This window comes from Passer montanus, unplaced genomic scaffold, assembly GCF_014805655.1.
Source record: "Passer montanus isolate IOZ18808 unplaced genomic scaffold, ASM1480565v1 scaffold1, whole genome shotgun sequence".
In the NCBI taxonomy this organism is placed as follows: domain Eukaryota; kingdom Metazoa; phylum Chordata; class Aves; order Passeriformes; family Passeridae; genus Passer; species Passer montanus.
Genome location: NW_024356504.1, coordinates 7,595,969 through 7,618,784, shown reverse-complemented (window position 1 = coordinate 7,618,784; position 22,816 = coordinate 7,595,969). Strand labels below are relative to the sequence as shown.

Here is a 22,816-nt window from a genome sequence, read left to right as displayed (position 1 = left end):
GAATGTACAACAGGACATGGAGCACACGTTCACTATTACTTCAGTAAACTACTGTAAATGATAAGATTAATTAGCCTCATGATACATACTGGTCGTGCTCTGTGGTTTAAGACTTTCTTAGTTGTGAAAACTGACAAAACTCATAGACTTTTAACAGACAAATACGGAAAAATAAAATGAGATTTTTTTTGCTATAGAAAATATATGGAAAGTAATATAGCACTTTGTCAAAAGAAGTAACATTTTTCTTAGTTTTCCTGTATAATATATTATGTTGCAGAAACAAACAGGTCTACATGTAAAACAGGAAGGAATAAAACAAAACTCTGGAAATGGTTTAAGGAACCCCTGCGTTAATGATATTCTTTTCACAAGTTCCTTATTTTTCCAGGCAAAAGAATTTTCAACTGAGAAAGCTTTTAGTCTTCCTTTGAGTTTACATTTTTCTTAAGTAGGGGGTTATTTCCCATCCCCGCTGTACTCTACCGGAAGTGCTTTTCCTTTTTATGTCTTATAGTGTAATTGTAAGCTCACAATTAATGAATGTGTATAGGACAGGCCCCAGTCTCTACATTTTGGCCTATTTCAAATTTCACACCTTGGTGTGCTCGCCGAAACCTACTCTGGCTGGAACAGAAACTAACATTAGACAGACACCTACTGACAGAATTTGGCACCAGAAGAGGCTTTGGTTTGAAAAGTCCAGATAAAACATACAATTCAGTCAAAAACACTGTATGAGGAAGCCAAATGGAGACAAAGCATAGAGTCATGAAAGATTTCTCCACACCAAAGAAACCAAAACACTCGACCAATTCAACAGAATTCCAGAATACCTCTATTATTCAAAGGTAGTTTCTCCCTATTATTCAAAGAGCCACTGCCTAGAGAAGTAACTTAGCTAACTTCTTAGGTACTCCTCTTCAGTGTTTCAGCATTGTACACATTTTGGTGTGTATCCAGTACCTAATTGTTCTCATTAGTGTGATTAGATCAATAAAGAAATGCAACTTGTCCAAATCTACACAGCAGACTTGCTAAAGAACCAAGACAGAAGGCCTAACTTTGATTTAGTCCTCCTATGAGGACTATGGTCAGAATTGAGACCAGAGACACATGAAGGCACATTAGCCTTCAAAAGTACAGTTCAAAATTATTTTCCAGAAACAAACATTTTTGGCATTCTTTGTGCATAACACTGGCAAGAGGCAAGCAAATAATTTATTATTTTTAAAGAAAAAGCTTGTAATGAAATGCCCAACACTACTGATTTTTGTGCATCTGTTTCCTTGTATATTTATGACGTCAAAGAGAATTTCAGAGCTCCACCTACAGTATTTTAGTTGCAAGTCAGTATCACCATGATAAGGACAGTTACCAAACTACTGTTATTCCTGTTTTGTGCATCTACAAGCTGCATCAAATGCACCCACAGAAACTTGAGACTAAAGTTGTTTATGAAATAAATTATTCCTGTTTTGGTCCCCCTACAATTGTGAGGGAACCAATCACTTAGGTTCAGCCAAGTTTGTGAGGAGATGCAAGAATCTCCAAGAAATTTTATTAAGTATGCTATTTTTACTATAACTAAAGGTTTTAGAAAACATTAGGAAATGAGATTCAGAAAATAAACCAACCCCATAAATGGAAGTAGAGTCAAAACACAATCCTGTTTAACAACTCTTGTGTGTGGAGGCTCCAGCTAGGCACGACATGGGCAGCTGTCCAGAGCGGTTGATTATGGGAGACACTTCCTTGCAGTATGGCATCTTTGCAGTTTAAAAAAAACATTAACATTTTTGAGAGGATGAAACAGATGAACTTGCTTATACTTTTTTTTAAACAATGATACCACTGAGCTTCTCAGAAGTTCTGCTGCCCAATGACAGCAAGACACAGTAGGGAGAAAACAGTACCTGACCTGTAAAGAGACTGTTTTCTACACGGTTACAAGTTCAGGCTGATAAGTTCAATTAAGACATAATATTTGACAATGGCTGCACAGCTTAACTGCAAACCTTTACTACTAACTACTTTCTGCAACAGATCAAGAATCAAGAAAATGGTAATGCTCATAATTAAACTCCTTTGCTTGGAATCGAGGGAATCAAATGCTTGGTGACTTTCTTCTCTCATCCATACCTCAACAGACTGCTTTTGATTTATATTTTAATGATGTTGATAAGCAGATCTGATTTTCTTTGAAATATCAGTGACAGGTTAAGATCTCTCAGGATCCCTGGGCACAGCTATTTTATGTGACAGCACTGAGGTGTGTAACATGCTTCCTTTTGAGATGCTTTTTCACAGAGTTCTAAAAGATGCCTAAATCTGTGAGTAAAAAATTACATTCTCATTTATACATTATAAAATGTATAGAGGATTTGTCCTGGCTAATGTAAATGGGAGAGACAAAGCCTGTAAAAGAAACCCTAAAAACTAAACCTCACTTAACAGAGATTTGGAAAAAAGCAACTTCTCAGAAGAGGCCTTGGCTTCTCTATTAAGCAGTTAAAGCTCATGCCTTGAGGCCAGCAGGCTGCCTGGCGACCCAAAGTGGTAAATCTTTTCAGCTTGCCTTTGGCTTATGACCACAGTTGTGTCTTCACCCTCCAAGGCTGTCAGAGAAAGCAGTACTAGGTATACCTGGCAGCCCTATGCTCCAGCTGAGTCATTAACAGTAAAACAGATGGTAGGACTGAGCTGAGAGGCTCTCAGTTGGCTAAAATCTTTGGCTACGATGATAGCTTATTGCTCTTGAACAGCACCCATCACTTGCAAAGACTCACTCCTACATCAGGCACAAAAATCCTTTACATGTTATGAGAATCAAACTCTTCATATAGGCATCCCTTACAGCCTTGTGGGACAGCCTGTGAAGAAGCTACCTCTGTATCCTCCTGCAGGTGAAAACATCTAGAGATATTATACCACGAGCTGGCAGAACTTTAGATACGGCAATCCTATAAAAAGAGCTGATTGCTACAACTTCTGACAACTAGTCTCTCAGCATTCTTTCATCAGCAAACTAAAAATAAGTTCAAAGTTACAATGTTTCATCATCTGTTTCTTATTCTTCCTGAAACAAGTCAAATACAGTACCTTGCTATTTTTGAATATGACTGTTAACGTTATTTTCTGAAATTCACATTTTGATAGGGGAAAAAAAAAAGAAAAGAAAAAAAAATATCTTCAAAACTTTCCCAGATGCCACTTGGCAAAAACTAAACCATTTATCTGCTTTAGAACTAATTCATAGTCCTGGAAAAACTTTTTGTCATATAGTGTACTTAAGTGCTTGTGAATGTGACGATTATTTTTATGCATTAAGACAAGTGACAACTTCTTATATTTTCTGTAGTTACAGGTACTTAGCATTATACAAGGGCTTGCACAAAAACGTCTCCATCCTTAAACAGTTATAGATTTTTAAAGAGGTTTTTTTGGCTATTGTAATTCTCAAGAAACAGTGTTGTCATGCAAAGAGGTTACAGTTTCTTCCTGTTTCTTACTTTCCACAGAAATTCTTGCTGCACTAATTCTCTCTGTTATCTTCTGTTCAAGATACTATTTAAAGATACAATTTAGATAGCTCAGCTGACTCAAAGAGTTGGGGTACAAAATCTAGAAACTCAAAACATGCAATGAAGTGTGAAGATCTGATTCTTTACAAAGCACTACCCAAGTACAATCTTAGCTTGACAGCTTTTGGTGCATCTTTATAATACTTGTAAAATTACATAAACAGAAGACGTGTAAATAGTTTTTTTCTCAGGCTTATATGAGCATCAATTGCACTGGATTGCAGAAGAATATCATATGAGGATTTCTATAACATATTGTAAATTTGCTTTTCTAGAACAAGGAGCACTCCAATTTCTCATCACACAGCTGACATGAATTAACAGAATCAGTTTTGCTTCTATTAAGCCATCAGGAAGGGAATACAGTGCTGGATTTCAATTACTTAAGTGCCTGCCTTTACAGCAAGCTCTCCCACCCTGCATTACTGCCCCACACCTGTCCCAGAAACCAGAGAAACCTATAGCTGCAATACATTTTCTGTTCTGTCTGTACTTCTCTTGATGCTACGAATGCAGAGGGCAGGTAACACTCTGTTGTTTTCAGGATGTTTTCTCTAGGAAGCCCGGGCACCCTTAGGAGAGCAATGCCAGCTGTAACACAGCATCTAGCAGGCCTCCATTACAACCTGCAAAGCACGTTTTTTCTAATTATTCAACATGAGGGAGCAGTATGCTAAAACACTTTGTCGTAACAACTGTGATTAAATACCACATTTTCTGCAATAGCTTCAGTGGCAGTGAGGACAGACCATCAAGTTATGTTGCAAGTATCATCAAAAATAGCAGTTTTACATCCACCTACCCATGATGCACAATCTTGACAGTATTTGCCCAATTTACTGATAAAAGCTTTCACTACTGTCACCAGTGCAGATAAGCAAACTGAATTATTCTTTACAATCAATCAAGTTTTAAGTGGATTTTTATAGTGGAATATAAATGGAAAGCAAAAACACAAGAAACAATAATACTGTAAACATTACTGCTATCTTTGGCAGGGGAAATGACAGTAAGCACTGTACTTACATTGTGGCTGCAGCTACAGAACTATAGGATATTTAAGGTTGTATGCATGTTTTATTTTGTATTCTACGCATTGTTACAAAATTAAATAGAGTACACTATTAAATACAGTATACTATATAAAAGTTAGTGGAAAATGATAGAAAATACTGGGAAAAGTAGATTCTTCATGGTGTCATTTTAATTGCAACTATTTACCTTTATTTTAACCACTGCTCATTTTTGCATATCATCAAAACAGTATTTAGAATATGGCTTTTAGAACAAGCTTTTCTAAAAACGTGTAGGTTACAAATATGATAATTTTAATCTAAAAACATCACCATCATCACACCATCACACTTTTCCTGGCTTGGTGAGAGAGGTAATTTACATGAAATGCAAACATAGCAAACCTGTGTATCTGCTGTCAATTTGCCAGTATACGTCACGGTCAGTAAACTCCATGCTACCATTCTTAAAACTTCATTAATGAATCAAGAACAAGATACTCTCAAGGTTTCTATTTTATTGCTACATATTTTTTGTTAGCAAAATAGGCCTAAAACATGTTCTCACCATTCTTTCTCCTAGGCACCTTGGACCAGTGAGGCCGTAACTTCTCCAAACTGAAATTTATTTATGGTTTTCTACACAACAGTGGTACTAAAACCATGCTTTGCTGTGGCAGATAAATAAATACCTGTGGAGTGCAAAAACATCTATTTTGAATTAACTAGGCTTTAGAAAACATCCTGATGGTGGGTTTCAGCCTAGCACACAACCACATGAAGGATAAATATACTCTGAATGCACAATGCCACCTTTTTTTGGGTAGTAGCAAAGGGATAACATATGATACAATGCTTTTTAGGTTTTGCTTTAAAAGAGAAATTAACTTTAAAATTAGAATAGACAGTTGTGTCAATACATCCATATACTTTCTTGTTCTGTCCACCGAGAGTTTTCTATGGCTTTTGTTAATATGGAAATTGAGCAAAAATGAAAAAAAATTACAGACTGAGCTTCATCACACTCCATAGTCTGTGAACTTTTACTCAGGTTGTGATAGAGATGAGAGTAGGCACTTATTTTATCTACAGGACAAAGAACTATAATCAAAATTATGTGATCATGATACACAGTAAGTTCATGCTGCCTCCACTAATTCAGAATCAATCATCTTTTACTGATAATTTTTTCATCTATTTCAGAGATGAGTGCATTCAGACCATATTTACACTTCAAAGCAACTGCTGCAGTTGGCATTGAGAGAAATCAATGACTAAAACCTCTGGCTTTTAATTAGCTCTTCTTCAGAGGGCCTGCAGTTTAACTGTATTTAACACTTTAGCACAGAATTTCGGTGTAATTTGCCATGCTTTTGTGATATGGTATTTCAGAGAAACCTGAGTTTCCTTTTTACTTTTTTGGAGTAGTAAAAGCCATTTAACATTATCAAACTGCTACTGGAATCCATATTTATCACTTAAATGCTAAGCACAAGATTTCTAATAGAATCTGTATTTTATGCATTCACAACAAATACCAAGGCTTCTGAAACATAAATGGAGGATTATTCTAAAATGTGACAGTTCTTAAACTATGTGAAGATTTAGTTAAGATTCCTACTGTTCACAATCAAAGGTCTCAGCTGCAGATCATAAAGGAAGGTTTCACACGCTGTACGTTTCTACAGATGACCATTTATACAAATATTCCCAGTTAATATATTCAAATACATTTTCTTGGTTGTGACAAATTCAAAAGAACATTTAAAAAAATTCCTGCATTCCCAATACAATGCAGACTTTCCTCTGTGGGAAAAAAGGTACTGTATTTGTCACTGGGAAGCTGCAGTGAGATGCAGACATAATGTAACATAAACACAGATTTCATTTTTTGCTGTCTCCACGTGACTGGTAATTTCCATGATTACTCTGGAAAGGTATTTCACCCAAAAGCTTAAAATCAGTGGAACACACGAAGTCATAGACAGATGGAAACAACATCCACAGTTAGTTTAGGGACACTCAGGAGATGAAAAGAGAGGGTGCAAACCCCAGAACTGGGTAATGAGCCTTTAGAAGGCAGCACCTGCACAGCTATACCTAGAGTGGCTTTATCATGGTAGAGCATAAGACACTACATACACATACACAGTGCCCCATTAGATTTTTACCTTGATTAGCCTGAATTTTCCAGAATGTGCTAAGCACTTTACAGTACTTTTTCCTTAGGAATTCCACAGCATGGCTCACATCTAGAGCCAGTCAGCTGTAAAAAGTGCAAAGTAGCCCACAGCAGAGAAGGATGCCCAGCACTGTCCAGGCTTAGCTTTCATAGGCCAAGAGTGCAAGAACATCTTTTAACCTCACCATCCCACTTCTAACTATGCTGTTCATACAGTCTGAGACACTAGCCTCACTTCCTAAGATTGTATACCTTTCTTCATAAGAAAGGAACAGATACTGGGTTCTTTGTTCTAAAAACCATATAATAAAAATTGTAAGCATTCAAGCTTTCATAGCTTTTTAGTAATCCCTCCCCACATCTGCCCAAACCATCATTGAACAGGATAGGTTGTTTGCAGGAAAGAAGGGAAAGGAAAAAAAAAAGTATTCAGCTTGTCCTAACTTCACCTGACCAAGAAAGTATCAGGTAATTTTGAAGTGAAATAACAGTATTATTTCAAAACACTTTGCACAGGACACCTAATGATCACTGTTCCAATCAAGTTAATGGTTTTTCAGGATTCACAAAAAAAACCTCACAAACCCCAACAGATGCTCCTGGCTAATGATAAGAAAGGATTGTAAAAACAGGCAAACTTTGAGATGCTAGTGAGCTGGTTTTTTTGCTGGTATGCATTCTGTATTTTCTACATGCAAAAATACACAGTGGCACGTAAAGTCAGAAGCACAACCGATATTTTCATCTTGAAAGAACTTTGAAAGTTAGGATTTTATGAGTAAAACACTCTGCAAATCAGTTTAGCCCAAAGAAGCATTTTGATTGCCTAATTTACCTTTGTAAAGGAGAAGCAAATCTTCTAAGTTGGTCTCTGTAAGCCTCACAGCTGGAACATTCTAACACTACTTTGCAGTTTTCAGTGATCAAAGTTACTTTATATCTAAAACTAAGAATTTCATAATAGAAATAATGCAACACCAGGGGGTGCAGTTATCATGCAATAATTACACTCCTGGGAGATTACAGACAAGGCTGTACCCCAGGGGTGTGATTATCCCATGATAACCACATCCACTGAAATTGCCTTATTGAAAAAATAATCTCTAGTCACTGGTGAGATATTATTCAATAGGTGCTTTTTAATGGTAAGATTATTATTTTTTTGTGTGAATTACCAGCTAGATTAGTAAAATGGTCCCAGAAGCAAAATAACCAAGCCACCAAGCCCATGCTAAGGCACTGATTGTACCTATTTTTGTTTGCTGAAGCACTGCAATGTATGTCAGATCTTGAAAGCCAGCAGAACACAGTTCTGTGCCACAGACACCCTCTGCCCTGCACTGGTTTCACTGGAGGAAACTGAACGCTGTGACTGGTCTTTGCACACAGAATATTCAACACCAAATCTGACACAGCAATTGCCAACCAGTTTTATGTGTCAAGAGGAATATTACAATGTAGTTTTCACGTCAGATTAAAAGACAGCTATTCTTCTGCTGAAATGACAGAGTCACAGCTTATAAGATTTATGGGAAAGAAAAAGCCTACATTGGACACGATGTGGGGAGGAAAAAAAATCTCAGTCAATAATTCTTCTTTTTCCCTATGGAGAAACATCGCAGGAACTTTAGTGAAGTCAACTAAATCAGACACGAGTTTCACTTTCATTTATTTGCAGTCAAACCTTTCCTCTGATGCTGAAAAAAAATAATGAGTCCAAACAAGACATTTTGTTTTGCTCTTTCTGAAGCAGGAATAAATTAGAAACAAAACAAAAACTGAACCTGTATCAAGGCCTGTGACAAATCTTTGACAGGGAAGCCAGATCTTTTTTTAAAACCTACTTCTGCAGAAATGGAAGCCAGATCTTTTTTTAAAACCTACTTCTGCAGGAATTAGTGATGCCAGTGTCCTTAGCACACCAGATTCAGAACCATGAAGCCCAATGTTTCCATAGCCTGACTGGGCAGAGATTCACCACCAGCCAGGATGCTCAGCAGCACATGGACCAGAGCCTTCCAGCACTGTGCTGATGCATGGTGTGCTCTAGCAAGGGAGAGTATTTGCAAAGTTGGAAGAATTCTAACCTAAATTTAACTAGGGTAACTACCACGCACTGCCAAAAAAAAAATTCCACTCAATTTGCATGAAAAGGATGTAAGATTGACTTCTATTAGCATGAAAAGATTATAAATCAGAAGAAATAAAGCCCTACCAAGTAAGTAACTTCAAAGCAATAGAGCTCTTTCCAAAGAATATTAAAAAAATCTAAAGATTTGCTCTTTAAAAAAATGCTTAGTTATTTAGAACTTAAATTTGTATGAACTTAAATTCATTTCATAAACTAACTGGAATTCTTGTACATTGACTACTGTGCTAAAATTTTCCTTGTTATAGCTGTACCCTTTCATTTATGAGGCAATATTTATATATCAATTTCCTGAAACACCAGCTAGAAAAAAGTTTATGACTACTTCCTAAATGTGGCAATACTTCCTAACCTTTGAAAGTACTAAATGCTCTAGTAATTTAACCAAACGTTTTTCAACTTTTTGAGAGTTCAATGCAAATGTATTTTTACATACTGAGCTATTAAAAAGCCCAGTCAAATAAATTTAGCACACATCCCAGACCCATTGTATACTACCCATAATCACTGCCTATCCTTGAAATCCCTATTCACTGCTCTATTCAGAGACATGTGTTTTAACCCCTAGATTTTAGAAATGAACAAACAACTTCAGAAAAATTTAATGAACTCTACCTGACCTTAGAAGCCAGTAGTTTTGCACTTTTTTCCCCCTGTTGCTAACAACCACAAAAAATGAAAACTGTGGACTATCTCCGTGGTTTTTTACCAGCTTTCTAAGCATGAGGAGACACTTGTGACATGTGGAGGAGGGAGTGCTTGGGAAGCAATTAATGTGCAATTCAACTTGTTTCAAGTGCAAGGGATTTTTTTAATCATCAGTTCACAAAACACAGAACAGTTTCACAAAAGGATTTTCTCATTAAATGTCTCTGTCCTTTCCAAAGTGGCTTTTTCTGGACTTCTAGCCAGTCTAAAGAACAGCGTGGCAATGGACATTTTTGCAGTACTACAAAGCACTAAAAATAATCAGGAATTTAGTCTAGAGAGCAGCTTAGGAGTGCATGCAATTACTTATAAAGAGAAGCAGAAAGAAAGAGAGGAGGTGCAATACACCTTGAGGAGGTGTATTGCACAGAGCAACAGAAGAAGGCTCTTGGAGGTGGAAACAGATGCAGCAGAGCTGACTGTGGATCTGCAGCACTGTAACAACTGGGGTGAACTCTCAGCAACCCAGAGTAATTATTCCCATCCCAGCCAATACAGGACTACTGTCAGGGTTTCAACAACAACAACAAACCTCATACTTTTCAAAAAAATACGTTGCATTACATTAGCATACCATGTGGATGAACGATGAGTCTTAAGAGAAGCAGTGAATTCAAGAATTTGTGTTGTCACTTAACTGCAGTGCTTCATTTACACACATTTCCAGAAGTCATCAAAGGAGTGTAACTTAACTTGTTATTAAATCAGATGAAGTTTTAGAAAAGTTGATGAAAGGTTTGTATTCCTGAGGCTAGAACAAGCAGACAACCTTTTATTTGATGTTGCAATTAATATTACCACTTTCTCTAAGCCTTGTATTTGCTATTAAATCAAGAACTTTAAGCTTTACCTACAGTGTTCTTACATAGTTTCCCTGCAAGAAAGAAAAAGTAGCAGTATCATTACAGCTGACTATTCAAATTCAAGAACAGTGTCTTACAAATTATATATACAAATCCTGATCTGTCGCCCACCCCTACTCCCTAAAAATCCTTCCTCAGCCTACAGGAGTCTAAGCTCAGCATAGCACACTGTCTTCTAAGTTCCAGAGTTGAAAATGAGAGGGCACTGGCACAGTCTGAGAACATCTAAGTACTTCTACATCATTTTCCTTCATGCAAAATTCATTATATGTGCTAAATGCTCTCTTTAGGCTTAGAAAGATGGTTTGAAAAGCCATCTGGGGGACATCTCTTCAAGTGGGAAACACCCACAGCAGTCAAACATTGCCTACACCTATATAGATAGCTCAGTAAGGTTTGAAACAAGCAGTTATTCTTCTACTGACACTGCAGAGTGCCTGTATTACACTGTAACAAATAATAAGGAATGCATATTCAGGTTTGTGCAAGCACAAACAATAATTTCTGCTTTTTCCACCAAACATCCCTAAACTGACCCACATCATTTGAACTGAGGTGTGGACAGTGAGTTCTGTAGCACAAAAGCATCTCTGACACATAAGAGCTGCACAATAGAACTCTACCACCAACAAATGCTCTAAGCACAATTTTTTTCCAAGACATGAATGATGCAAGAAAGTGATTTAGCTTTATAACCAACCAAACAGAAAGGCTGAGCAAGTCAGCTACAGGACGAGTAACACAATGGCATAATCATCAGACAAGGCCTAAAAAGACAGGAGAGTCAGAGGCACCATTTCCTTGAACTCAACTCTTCTAGGCCTCATCCCAAAGAAAATATGTATCTATGTGACCTAATTCTGAAAAACAAGATTGTTGGTAGCCTAACAAAGCTAGGAGCTTCTACATAAAACAGATAACCTAAAGGCAGACAAGAAAAGCAGAAACCATGGAGTGTGTGCAACTCCATGTAATGGTATCCCTGCAAAATCCAAGACACAACAAGTGACCTTAAAGCACAGTACAGCAAGGCTGAAGATTCAGCCACACTACCTGATGTTTCTTTAACATGCCCCAATTTTAAGAAACTTAAAAGCATTACAACTTGGGTTAACTCACAAAAAATATTCAATTTGAATGTTCACACCCATTTCTTCAAACACAATCTAGCACTAACTGCAGTGTGACTTCAAGTAACAGGAGAGCTAATAGAAGAAAAAAAATTGTAGCTCGAGAAGCAAAAAGAAGTCAGATGAAGGGAAACCAGACATTTGGAAATCTAGGTGTCAATTGCTTATCCACTTACACCATTACATATTTTAAAAAAGCCCACAGATCTCTCCTTGTTACCAAGTATAACAAAGATATAATGGTATATTCCATCTTACCCAAGCAGTTCACTTGAATCTGAACTGGGACAGTCTTTGACAATCCATTCATTTTTTTGGTGACACCAATTTTGTCATTCTGATCTAAAGTCTCATTGCAGCTTCTCAGTTTTAGGCAAGACAGCATCAAAGCAATATGGAATCTTTTTTAAATGAGTTATTAATTAGAAAATTAGGTCCCTGCAATATGAAATAATTGGATAAATAATTAAACATGTGGATCCTACATTTGGAATTAACTGTCTTCCAGATTTCATCAACTCTCTGAAATACGATAAACTTAAACCTTCTAAAATTAAACATGATAAGCTCCCTCCATATATGTCTAACCAGAACTTTAAAAACCATTCAGTGCCTACCTGAACCATCACTGGAGACTGAACTTGCATTGATCCCAGAAAGGCCAAACAAGGGACATTCTCGATCAGTGTTTATGTGACCCCACTTGTGGCACTTAATGCATCTCACATTCCGCACCTAAAGCAACAAAGTCAATTGATACAATTTAGTCACCAAGAGGCATAAGAGAAGCTTTTCAACCCACTGAAAAGGAGATGATAAAATTAAGAGAGTCCATGTGAGAGTTCTGCAGTCAGACAACCTTTGAAATAAACCCCAGACATCCAGAGAGTGAAATGTATGTAACTTGCCTGGATTCCAAATGGCTGATCTCTGATATTCATATCATCCTTAGCGTACCTGCACACAAACGCAAGAGAAAACAAATACTCCTTTCACCACTGTTTTTTAAAAGACATCATATACAAAACTACCTTTTTGTGTGTGCACCCATTTCAGAGGTGTAATTCTTGTAAACGTTGTTTTTAATGCGTTTTCAAACATGGATGCAAAAATCAAATGAAAATAAAGCTGAGCAAGGAAATAGTTCCAAGTTAATAGTTCCTAATTAAGTGTCAGGATGTGACAAGATCACACAAGTGACCTGCCCAAAAATAAAACAGGGGAAAAAAGGGACAAAAAGAAAAGTATGTGAAAAAATCCAGATATCTTACTTTTCTCGAGGGGCAACTTTTTGCCATTCAAATTTGTATTCAGTCTCTCCTTCTTGCTATAAAACAGAAAACATGGTAAGTTTGAAGCTTTTCAGAATACATTTTAAGCAAGCAAGAAGAAAACATAAAGAAATAATGTAATGAAATACCTCTTTCGTTTCCTCTTTGTATTTTCAGAAAGCATGCAAAGAAAATAAATGATGCATTAATTATATATGTAAAATCCAGATGGTGCTCCCCCAACTAAGCCAAAGAAAAAACATTTTATGGTTTGTACTAATCAATAGTGCAAATACTCAGTAAGTAGCTTTATATAAATAGAGTGCACTTACAAATAACCAGCCTCTATTATATAGCTTTAAATGCTGTACATCCAGAATCACCTTCTAAAACTATGCAGATTTGTTACACAGATAAAAACTTCACTTTTTGCAAGAGTAGCAACAATACTTTCAAGATATTTAAAAAAAGAAAAAGTTTAGTAATAATTGCTACTTTGAAATTGCATTTCCTCTAAGCTTAAGAGATTACTATTAGAGCTTCTAAAGTTCAATAATTGCAAAACTTGGTCTACAAGAATGAGTCCATCCAAGCATTTCCAAGTGATTTCATGCAAATGGGAAAGATGCATTTTAAAGGGAACATGTTTTCTCCCAGAGGAAATATATTTTCTTATTTCTTCACTTACATTCAGATCTTGCTCAAATTGACTGATATGAGTGTCCACTAGGCATTTAGAAACTTCCATTTATGACACTACCAAACAGCCATAAACTCACCAGACACAGGTCAGGCAGCACTTTTGACTACTGAATTTCAGCATTTATTATTTTTATAACTTCTGATAATTAATTTCTTGCTCTGGTATTTCCTATGTTTGACAAGCATCAAGCTGAATTATGGGTGTAACTTTTAAACAAAACCAACCTGCTACTTCTGTAAAAGAGAGCAGGGCAAAATACAGGTTTGTGTTGGCTGAGTCATTGCCCTGGTAGTGTCTAGTCATCCTCATCCAGTGGCTTTAGAACTGGCTAAAGAAGCATCCTTGGTGGAGGACAGAATTTATACTGTTTCCTGGAAAGATATTTATCTGCTCTTCCCTTCACATTGCACTGTAGTTTAAAAAAACCCCAACTATTCTTTTTGAAAGAAATTAAAATTTTGTGTGATCAAAATGATTACTTACCATATATATATATACATACATATTGATCTATCTATCTATATCTACGTCTGGATATTCTCACAGAAAGAATTTTAAAAATCACATCTTCTACCATGACCTCACCATGAACACGTTATTTTAAAATAAAATACATTGTGTTCATTTCTTCAGAAGGCTTTTAGCTTTGCAGTAAACCCTGCCCAGAATGAGGAAATTGCAATACCTTTCTTTGCTCCAGGTGGGGCCTCATACATGAAGTTAAGACCATTCTTCACACGCTCATCACCCATAAGCAACCTAGATAAAAAGGGCAGTTTGGGGTGTTACACACCAGTCACATGCATTGGTAACACTCAAAAACAAACCAAAACAGTATGAAATTGTTGTGATAACTAGCATTTTTTCATTTGTGAGTAACAAAATCTGAATTTCAAAAAATTTGAGAGACCAGACAATGCTTTTGCATGACCCGCTGTGTACAAAAATCACACATTTCAATCTCAACTGAAAAGTATGTCCAGAGAGTTCTGAAAAACAGATTTCTGTGTGATACAAATCTATTATTATACAAGGTTACTGACTGTTCTGCAAAGAAACGTAGCATATTTTGAAATTAATCAGAAGACAGGCACAAACCACTAAAGAAAGTCTTGTGACTTCTGCTTAATGAGACATCACTTAATGAATCACTGCCCTCTCCGACTACTCCAGTCAAAGGAGACAGTACTTCAAATTGCTCACAGCAATATGATCCTCACCACCATGAAAACAAGACAGGAGGAAGAAGGGAGCAATCTTAAGCCAATTCTCACCTATTATCATAGGATTCCTGTTCTTTCAGATACTGTTGCATTAATTCTTCTTGTTTCTTCTTATCATATGAGATTTTCTGTTCTGCCATCCATACCTAATTAAAATAATTATAGTGTATAAATAACTGGCTTACTCAATTGAAAACACTTAACGAGGGATGATCACCGTTCTAATCAAGTAAAATATATTATTCTCATCCAATATTTTAACAAATGAACTTCCCACAGCAGTACTTTTTAGAAACTCCAAGTTCCAGCGACACTTACACACAGCAAAGACAGGAGAAAATTTGGTAGCTCAAAGGGAAAAGCAGGCTCAGAAGATACCCTGTGGACCCCTGCTCGGGGTCTCGACAGACTGCAAGCCCCAGGTCCCCTGGCAGGGGCCACAGTTCTGGCATGGGCACCTGCAACCAGCTGGAGGCAGGCATGAAACACTGGGAAACAAGGGCGCATCGTGACAGCTGCGGTTTGCCTGGACGGGGCACAGCGCCTGTTTGTTCTGAGAATCAGGTGCTGAAAAGCCCGAGCCAGGAAAATGCCATAGTCCTACACACCTAGGAACAGGAAAACCCGAAGCTTCAAGTATTTCTTAACTATTTCCCTGCCTCCTTCTTCCTCTTTGCCGCAGCCCCGGTGCCACCCCGGGAAGGTGAGGAGCCCTGCTGGGGCCGCTGCCGTGCCGGCAGCCCGTCCCGCCGGGGCACCCCCGGGCCGCCCTCACCTTCTTGATGTTGGACTTGGAGGCGGGGTGAAAATCCTTCTTGCACATAAAGTTGGCGAACGACTTCCCCATGGCGGCGGCGGAGCGGGATCACGGACAGGGACAGCGGCGGAGCTGCCGCCGCCCGCGCCGGGCCCGCGCCCCTCAGCATGTTCCCCCGGCCGCCGCCCCGCTCCTGCGACACCTTCGTGGCGCTGCCGCCCGCCGCGCCCGGGGGCCGCGTGGTGTTCGGGAAGAACTCGGACCGGCCGGCAGATGAGGTGCAGGAGGTGGTGCACTTCCCGGCCGCCGCGCACCCGCCCGGCGCCGCGCTGGAGGTGAGGGCGCGGGGCAGGAGCGCTCCGGCGGGAGGCGGCGGGAGCACGGCTGCCAGCCAGCCGCTGCCTGCGCGCTTCGGCCGGCGGGCCCGGACGGTGACGCCATCCAAGTGTGCTCTGACCTCTTGCAGTGCACCTACATCAGCATCGAGCAGGCGGAGAGGACCCACGCCGTGGTCCTGAGCCGCCCCTCCTGGCTCTGGGGCGCCGAGATGGGCGCCAACGAGCACGGCGTGTGCATCGGCAACGAGGCGGTGTGGGGCAGGGAGGAGGTCTGCGGCGGGGAAGCCCTCCTCGGCATGGACCTCGTAAGGTGTGCACAAGCTTTTCTTTCCTTTTTCTTTCTGGTAAATGGTACCGAATTCGGAGTTTACGTGGAAACAGGTTGTTTAAGTTACATGGGGAAATAGTACTTTCACTTTCAGAAGGCACTCCTTCCACTGTTCTAGCCACGGTTAAAAGTAAGTATTTCTTGGCACAAGCACTCGATTTCTGCCAGGAGCCCGTAAGAAGTATCAGGCGCTAGACCAGAATTTGTCAAAGGAACTAGCAAACGTTTTTCTTTCTATAAAATTTATACTAAACTGGAACAAGGCTTTTTCAAGAGCACTGTTTTTTCAGGCACTACTTTTGGGCCTTTTCCTAGGGTCTGTACTCCTCTACTATTCTCCCATCTTTCACACGCATTAAGGACAGGGGGACTTCAGGGCCTTTTCCTAGGGTCTGTACTCCTCTCCTATTCTCCCATCTTACACATATATTATTTTTAAGTTTTGGTCTCAGGTGCCTATTTCCATGTAAATAACAAGTTCATGTTCCTACACTACAGGTGCCAGTGTAAATTCCATTAACCTACAGCAGTCAGTCAATTCTCTTGGTAGTTTCCCCCCCAGTCCAATACCTGCACAGGATTTGTAAGCACTTTGTAGGATCCCTCTCCCTGCCTTTCTGTATTTCCATTTGGTGTTTTTCCCCATGTCAAGTTCATAGAGGACCCACTTCAAAGAAGCCCTTTACCCGATTTGTGTTTTTCCCTTACCAGATCAATACAACTGGCAGCTGCATATAGAAATATCATTCCAGGTCAATCAGAATATTCAGGCTGAATAGTTCTATGTGGAGTTCAAAGTTCCAAAAATAACATTTTTCTTTTGTTTTAGGCTTGGACTTGAGAGAGCAGACACAGCTGAAAAGGCTCTTACTGTCATAGTTGATTTGCTGGAAAAGTATGGACAGGGAGGAAACTGTATGGAGAGCAGCATGGCATTTACATACCACAACAGTTTTCTGATAGCTGACAGAAAGGAAGCATGGGTGCTGGAGACATCAGGAAAATACTGGGCAGCAGAAAAAGTAGAAGGTATGTATGATGCTCTTTGTTCTAAACGTTTCAAGTGCAGTGACACTTGGAGTTCTCCAGTTTTCATTTACCTTTTCATTAAGGCATCAGACTAATCTCGAGCTGCACATATGTGCCTGTAAACAACAGGCATTGCTTTTGTGGGGCATGAGTGTGGATGGAGTAGCTGGCAGTTTGTCAGAGGAGCTGAGGGACAGGGGCCTTTTCAGAGGCAGAGATAACCACTCCTGCACTTGGAAAACAGAGGACAGCAAGAAAGTCAGCACGAGAGTGACAGCAGTATGCATTGTCTTAAGGATGGTAGCAATGCATGACAATTTAATTTAGGGACAGGGCTGATGTACTGGGCCCTGAAGTGGCTGATTCTTCCAGTGGACTTAGGAGGACAAGCTCAGTCTTTGGGTGTCTCAGAAGAATGTAAAGGTGGGAATAATCCGGACAGAATCTGAAATAAAATGTTGGCAATAGAAGCAAATGAGTCAGAAATGAGTGGCAGTGAAAATTCAGTCAGAAAAATAAATGTAGCTGGGGAGAGAGGGCCAGAAATAAACCACCAAGGGGCAAGAAATAAACCACCACTGATCTTGTAGGAGATTCTTCAGGGCTAATTTGCTTTACTAAGCTAATTGTAAACAAAATACCAAGAAAAATCATTCAATGTATTACAACAATTCTTTCTGCAACTCACAAACAGGAGGCGTACGGAATATTTCCAACCAGCTCTCTATCACAACCAAGATTGACAGAGAACACCCAGAACTGAAGGAATATGCCAAAAGCAATGGCTGGTGGGATGGGGAAAAGGAATTTGATTTTGCTGCCACATATTCTTATGTCAATACTGCCAGAATGACCACATCTGGAGGCCGATATTGTGAAGGCTATAAGCTTCTGAACAAACACAAAGGTATCATTTTGAATTTTTTTCAAGATATGCAAAATATTTAGTGAGCTGCATTAATTAAAGTAATAAATTCTTATACATCTGATGCAGGCAATCATTCACATGACTTGGTGAACCACAACTTACTAGGATAATTTTTTGCCTAAAAGAGAAGCACTGAACTTGGAAGTTTCTATCCGTTTTGCTAATTTATTGAGGAGGAAAAATGAAAACAAGGGTCAAATATCAAACATACAGAGCTACAGTAACAACCCTGAGAGGTCACATTATGACCATAACACTAAATGCCCTGTAAGATCTGTTCTGAAACATTTTGATAGGCTACATATTAATATTGTACTGCTAAGGAAAAAACCTAGAAGCTAAAACAGATCCCAGCAGTTTGCAACCACAAAGAACCTTATGAACACCTTCTGTCAGGTACCATTTATATGCAACAGAACAGCATTCAGTTGTCACATATCTTGCATTCATTTTTGACATTAATTTTTAAATCTTTGTCGTTTCACTGTAATAGCTACTCTGAACTTGCATAGTCTAGTAAAACACACCAGGAGCAGAACAAAATCATTTTCTGTACTCTAGGCAGTCACTACATCAAACACTTACTTTTCAGACTCCTAAAGAAAGAACCTATTACTTCACTTCTAACTGCATCCATCTAGCAGGTGTCATTTTGCTGTAGCTGTAGTCACTTGCTCATTTGAAGTAATTATTCTGAATCAAGATTACATTGCAACCATTTGTTTCTTTTTTTAATTTGGCTGAACTCTGCCAGAGTTCAGCCAAATTAAACCAGACCAGGTTTAACTTTTTTTAATTTGGCTGAACTCTGCCAGACCAGGTTTAGCATTTAGTTAATGCATCAGAGTGAATTACCATTGCTCTCTTGCTCTAGTGATCATGTAAATCCTGCATTCATTTTGAGAATTGCAGGTTCTGAATACTGAAAGCATTTTCATAATACCTGTATTTACTTGTATTATAACAATGCTGAGATTGTATCTGTGTTTTCATTCTAAATCCCCATTTTCAGGCATTTACCTGAGCCATTTTAAAAATCCCACTAGGTGTTCAGGTTATCAGTCTCATATGGTTCACTTTGTTTAGATTTATTTTAAATAGGTGCCTTAACTAAAAGCTATTTGATTTACAGCATCAGTAAAATCACTGGTTTCTTCATCTACCCTTCCCTGCTTTTTCAGTCAGTGGCATTACAGTTCTGGGGTTTTTCCAGGCTGTCTACTACGTGAGGGCCATTTTTAGAGAAATATTATTCATATTTCAAAAAAAAGGGAATGCATTTCAGGCATAAAAAATAATAGAGTCTAGTGTAAAACATGCAGTACCTTCTTCCCTGCTGGACAGGTTACCAAGTTGTAGCTGACAAAATGACCATTGCTTCTTTTAATCTCTTTGATTCACCTAGCTTGCTGATTTCTTTAATTCTCTGACCTTCTCAGGCAACTATAGGAATACTTAAGTCTGTCTTCTTGCTGAAATGTAGTGCTGCATGCCTGTCTACAGGCAATCTGGGTCATGTAAGAAAAAATAATATTGGAGACATGTAACTTAGCAGCAGAGTAACTATTTTAAGAGGAAACAGCAAGGTAGTCAATAAAAAAAATTCTACAGTTAGAACTCAGTAAGGGAAACACTAAAATAGTAAAGTGGTAGACGATACCTTCCAATAAAAAATAAAGAGTAAGTGAACTAATGTTTTACTGCCATAAGCATACCCTCTACTGGTACACCAAATGTGAGAAGAAAACCATCCTGCAAGAGCTGCCTGTTAGAATATTGGATGGTTTGGTGATACCATGCCAGTATCTGAGCCTCAGCATACACTAACAGCAACAGTGATTTCACTGAACACACAGATGTGGAAAGGGTTTTGTTCCTCCTGAGCAGAAGTTATTTTCATAGATACTTGCCAATAAACCTCACACAGCTTGCTGATGAAGACTGTGGCTTCTGAGCATAGAATGTAAGGCCACCCCGGTGCCTCCTTGAAAAGGATGAAAATTTTAAAAACCCACTCACCAAAAAACCTTCCAAAACAAGTGACAGTCTTGGTGTTTAATTTTTAAAGTTTCACACAAAATCCATGCATGGCTGTTATTATTTTTATAACTTTAAAGCAACATAGTGATATTAACTTTTTCAAATATCAACCAGTATTATAACGATCTGTCTTACTTCCACAGAGTGCTCAAAGTTCAGCATTTAATCCAAGTTACTAATTTTTGTCTGAGAAGTTAATTTGTGAATGACCATTTGCTAGCCCTATGAAATTTACCTTTCTGGGAAATACCGTGTGTCTTTCTACTCACTCTTTTTTTAAGGCATGTTCTTATCACCTGTCTTTGAAATACATACTTTGGGGAAAGCAATACAAGTGTATTCCATATTAAGGTTTGCCATTAGGATGATTTTTTTCCCTGCCAACACAGACAAACTAAAACTGGCATTGCCAAAAGCAGTCAGTTGTAGGGAACATGTCAGTCAGTTGGTATTATATTAGCTCTGTGGCTAAATAATTGTATTGTGTCTTGAATAGGATCTATCACTTCTGAAATAATGATGGAAATCCTTCGTGACAAAGAGAGTGGCATTAACATGGAAGGTGGATTTATGACAACTGGCAGCATGGTTTCTGTACTGCCTCAGCAGCCTAATCTGCCCTGTATTCACTTCTTTACTGGGACACCAGATCCTGCCAGGTGATGTAGCAGCAAGTAGATAAAAAATTACAAATATCTAAATGAAAAAGCGTTGCAGTTTGCCTAGTTATATTATAACCTTTTTGCTTTGGGTGGGTTTTCTTTTTCCCCCTGAAAAAGCACAGTCAAAATGTAGGAGGAACATAAATGTACATTATGTATATTAATGGTATCTACCAACCTACTTAATGGAACACTGCTGTGACAATGACTTTAACACCATTAGATGGTTTTTAATACTTTTTTCTTAAAAGAAGCAAGTAAAAGAATGGGAAAAAACACAGCAGTTTACTGACTCAACAATTTTAACAAAACAGTGTCAAGTAAAGGATCTCTGTTCTATTTTTATTTTCTAGATCTGTATTCAAGCCTTTCATTTTCGTGCCCGGTATTACTCAGTTATTAAAAACTACGTCCCCTACATTTGGTCATGACGATCCAGTTAAGAAGCAACCACGTTTTCAGAGCAAGCCAGATCGAAGACATGAGCTCTATAAAAAACATGAAAGTGCTGCTGTAGTTATGGAAACTATCAAGGTATGTTGATTAAATTAGATTTCAGTGCAAGCAGGTGGTTTATATAAGGTCCTGGCTCACATTTTGTTAATGTGATACCAGTTGATGCCCTTTGATGGATTGCAAGAACAGTGCAGTGCCCCAGAAGCCCAGTGTGTTGGCATCTGGCAGGCACGTGTCCCTGGCACTGGGAGTTGCCAGCAGCACTGTGCTGTACTGGCAGGCTGAGCTGCAGGTGAGGATCTGTGCTGCTCACCTTGCAGAGCAGCCCCCGCAGACTCCCACACCAGGCACATAACAGGGAAATGCCTGAGCAGCCACAGGCCAACACACAGCTCCTGCCACGAGTTCCTGCAGCTGTTCAGGGCCCTGGGCTCCGGTGCAAAGGAGAGCTTGCCTTTCATCACTGAAAGGAAACAAGATGACAAAGATAGCTGAACACACACGTGAAGTGGGAAGGTAGCTGCTTACTTTTAGCAGAAAATCTCTCCTATCTACAGATACACCTTCTCAAAAGTAACCCATATGCCAAACTAAGTTTTGGTAACTAATACCTAAGGAGCCTTCATATTTCTTCAATCTGTCAGACAAAGGAGATTAAGTGAATGGTAGATATTAGGAAAGATATCTAAGAAAACTTGTCATGATACTGATTTCTACCAACATAAATGTGGACCCTAGAAACTCTTAAAAGATTAAAATAAGGACAATAGAACAGAATTTTGTTAGGGTAATTACTGTGTGCTCTGTATAGTTTTTAGTGAAGCAAATGTTTCTTTTTGCAGGACAAAGGTAAAGAAATGCTCAAAGAGATACAGGAGTTGGAGAAACAGAAGATAAGTCAAATGGAATCAATCCTGCAAAATGGATGCCTTGATACTAAACAAGTGGTTAATCTTTTTTCACAGTGTGTAGAAGAAGAACTCAAAATATATGGCTAAGAATATTATTTGAATGTGGTAAAATCTGGATTATAATTGGGTCTTCTAATGAAGAGGCTATATAGATTAACGTGATATACTGTTTTTAGTATATCACATAGCATGGACAGTTTTAAAGATGCAGATTCATATTCAGGACAAATGGCTTTTGATTATAAGAATGCTGGAAAGGCTCCTAAGAGGCAGGCAGTGGCACTGTACATGGCACAAAGCTGTCAGCAGAGATTGATTTTGCCAAACAGATGCAATTAGAATGCAATAGCTTGACTAAATTAGTGAACAGTCCCATCTCTGAATGAAGAACACTAACTCAGCTCCGGAGAACCCAGATGTAGTGTACTCACATGCAGCTTTTATAGTCAGGAGAATTGTAGCAGAATTTCAGACTACCTGAATTAAAATGGCCATGCTGAAGACTTTCTAAAATGTAGAAGCTATGATGGACACTGAAGGA

The 22,816-nt window shown here is 38.7% G+C and overlaps 2 protein-coding genes across 2 annotated transcripts in view; one reads left to right on the top strand and one right to left on the bottom strand.

Moving 5' to 3' along the window:
* CIR1 (corepressor interacting with RBPJ, CIR1) overlaps positions 1-15,716 on the bottom strand; it is a 21,409-nt gene extending 5,693 nt beyond the window's left edge. Inside the window, exons 1-7 of the mRNA XM_039697044.1 lie at positions 15,602-15,716; positions 14,878-14,972; positions 14,289-14,362; positions 13,050-13,063; positions 12,901-12,956; positions 12,538-12,586; positions 12,247-12,364 (exon numbers count right to left, since the gene is read on the bottom strand). Coding sequence (XP_039552978.1) covers positions 12,247-12,364; positions 12,538-12,586; positions 12,901-12,956; positions 13,050-13,063; positions 14,289-14,362; positions 14,878-14,972; positions 15,602-15,673 — 478 coding nt within the window. The 5' untranslated portion in view covers positions 15,674-15,716. The remainder of the gene's footprint in view (positions 1-12,246; positions 12,365-12,537; positions 12,587-12,900; positions 12,957-13,049; positions 13,064-14,288; positions 14,363-14,877; positions 14,973-15,601) is intronic.
* SCRN3 (secernin 3) lies at positions 15,714-22,816 on the top strand. Its single transcript, XM_039697057.1, has 7 exons — positions 15,714-15,918; positions 16,050-16,231; positions 17,079-17,278; positions 17,973-18,185; positions 20,743-20,905; positions 21,262-21,442; positions 22,207-22,816. Exons 1-7 carry the CDS (start codon positions 15,751-15,753, stop codon positions 22,360-22,362), a joined length of 1,263 nt encoding a protein of 420 aa, XP_039552991.1. The 5' UTR covers positions 15,714-15,750; the 3' UTR covers positions 22,363-22,816.

What these genes read in the sequence shown, in the direction of transcription:
- SCRN3 (XM_039697057.1), top strand. Translation starts at nt 15,751, where the DNA reads ATGTTCCCCCGGCCGCCGCCCCGCTCCTGCGACACCTTCGTGGCGCTG. An exon ending in CGCCCGGCGCCGCGCTGGAG is followed by an intron (nt 15,919 to 16,049) that starts GTGAGGGCGCGG and finishes GACCTCTTGCAG; the next exon opens with TGCACCTACATCAGCATCGA. An exon ending in CTCGGCATGGACCTCGTAAG is followed by an intron (nt 16,232 to 17,078) that starts GTGTGCACAAGC and finishes CTTTTGTTTTAG; the next exon opens with GCTTGGACTTGAGAGAGCAG.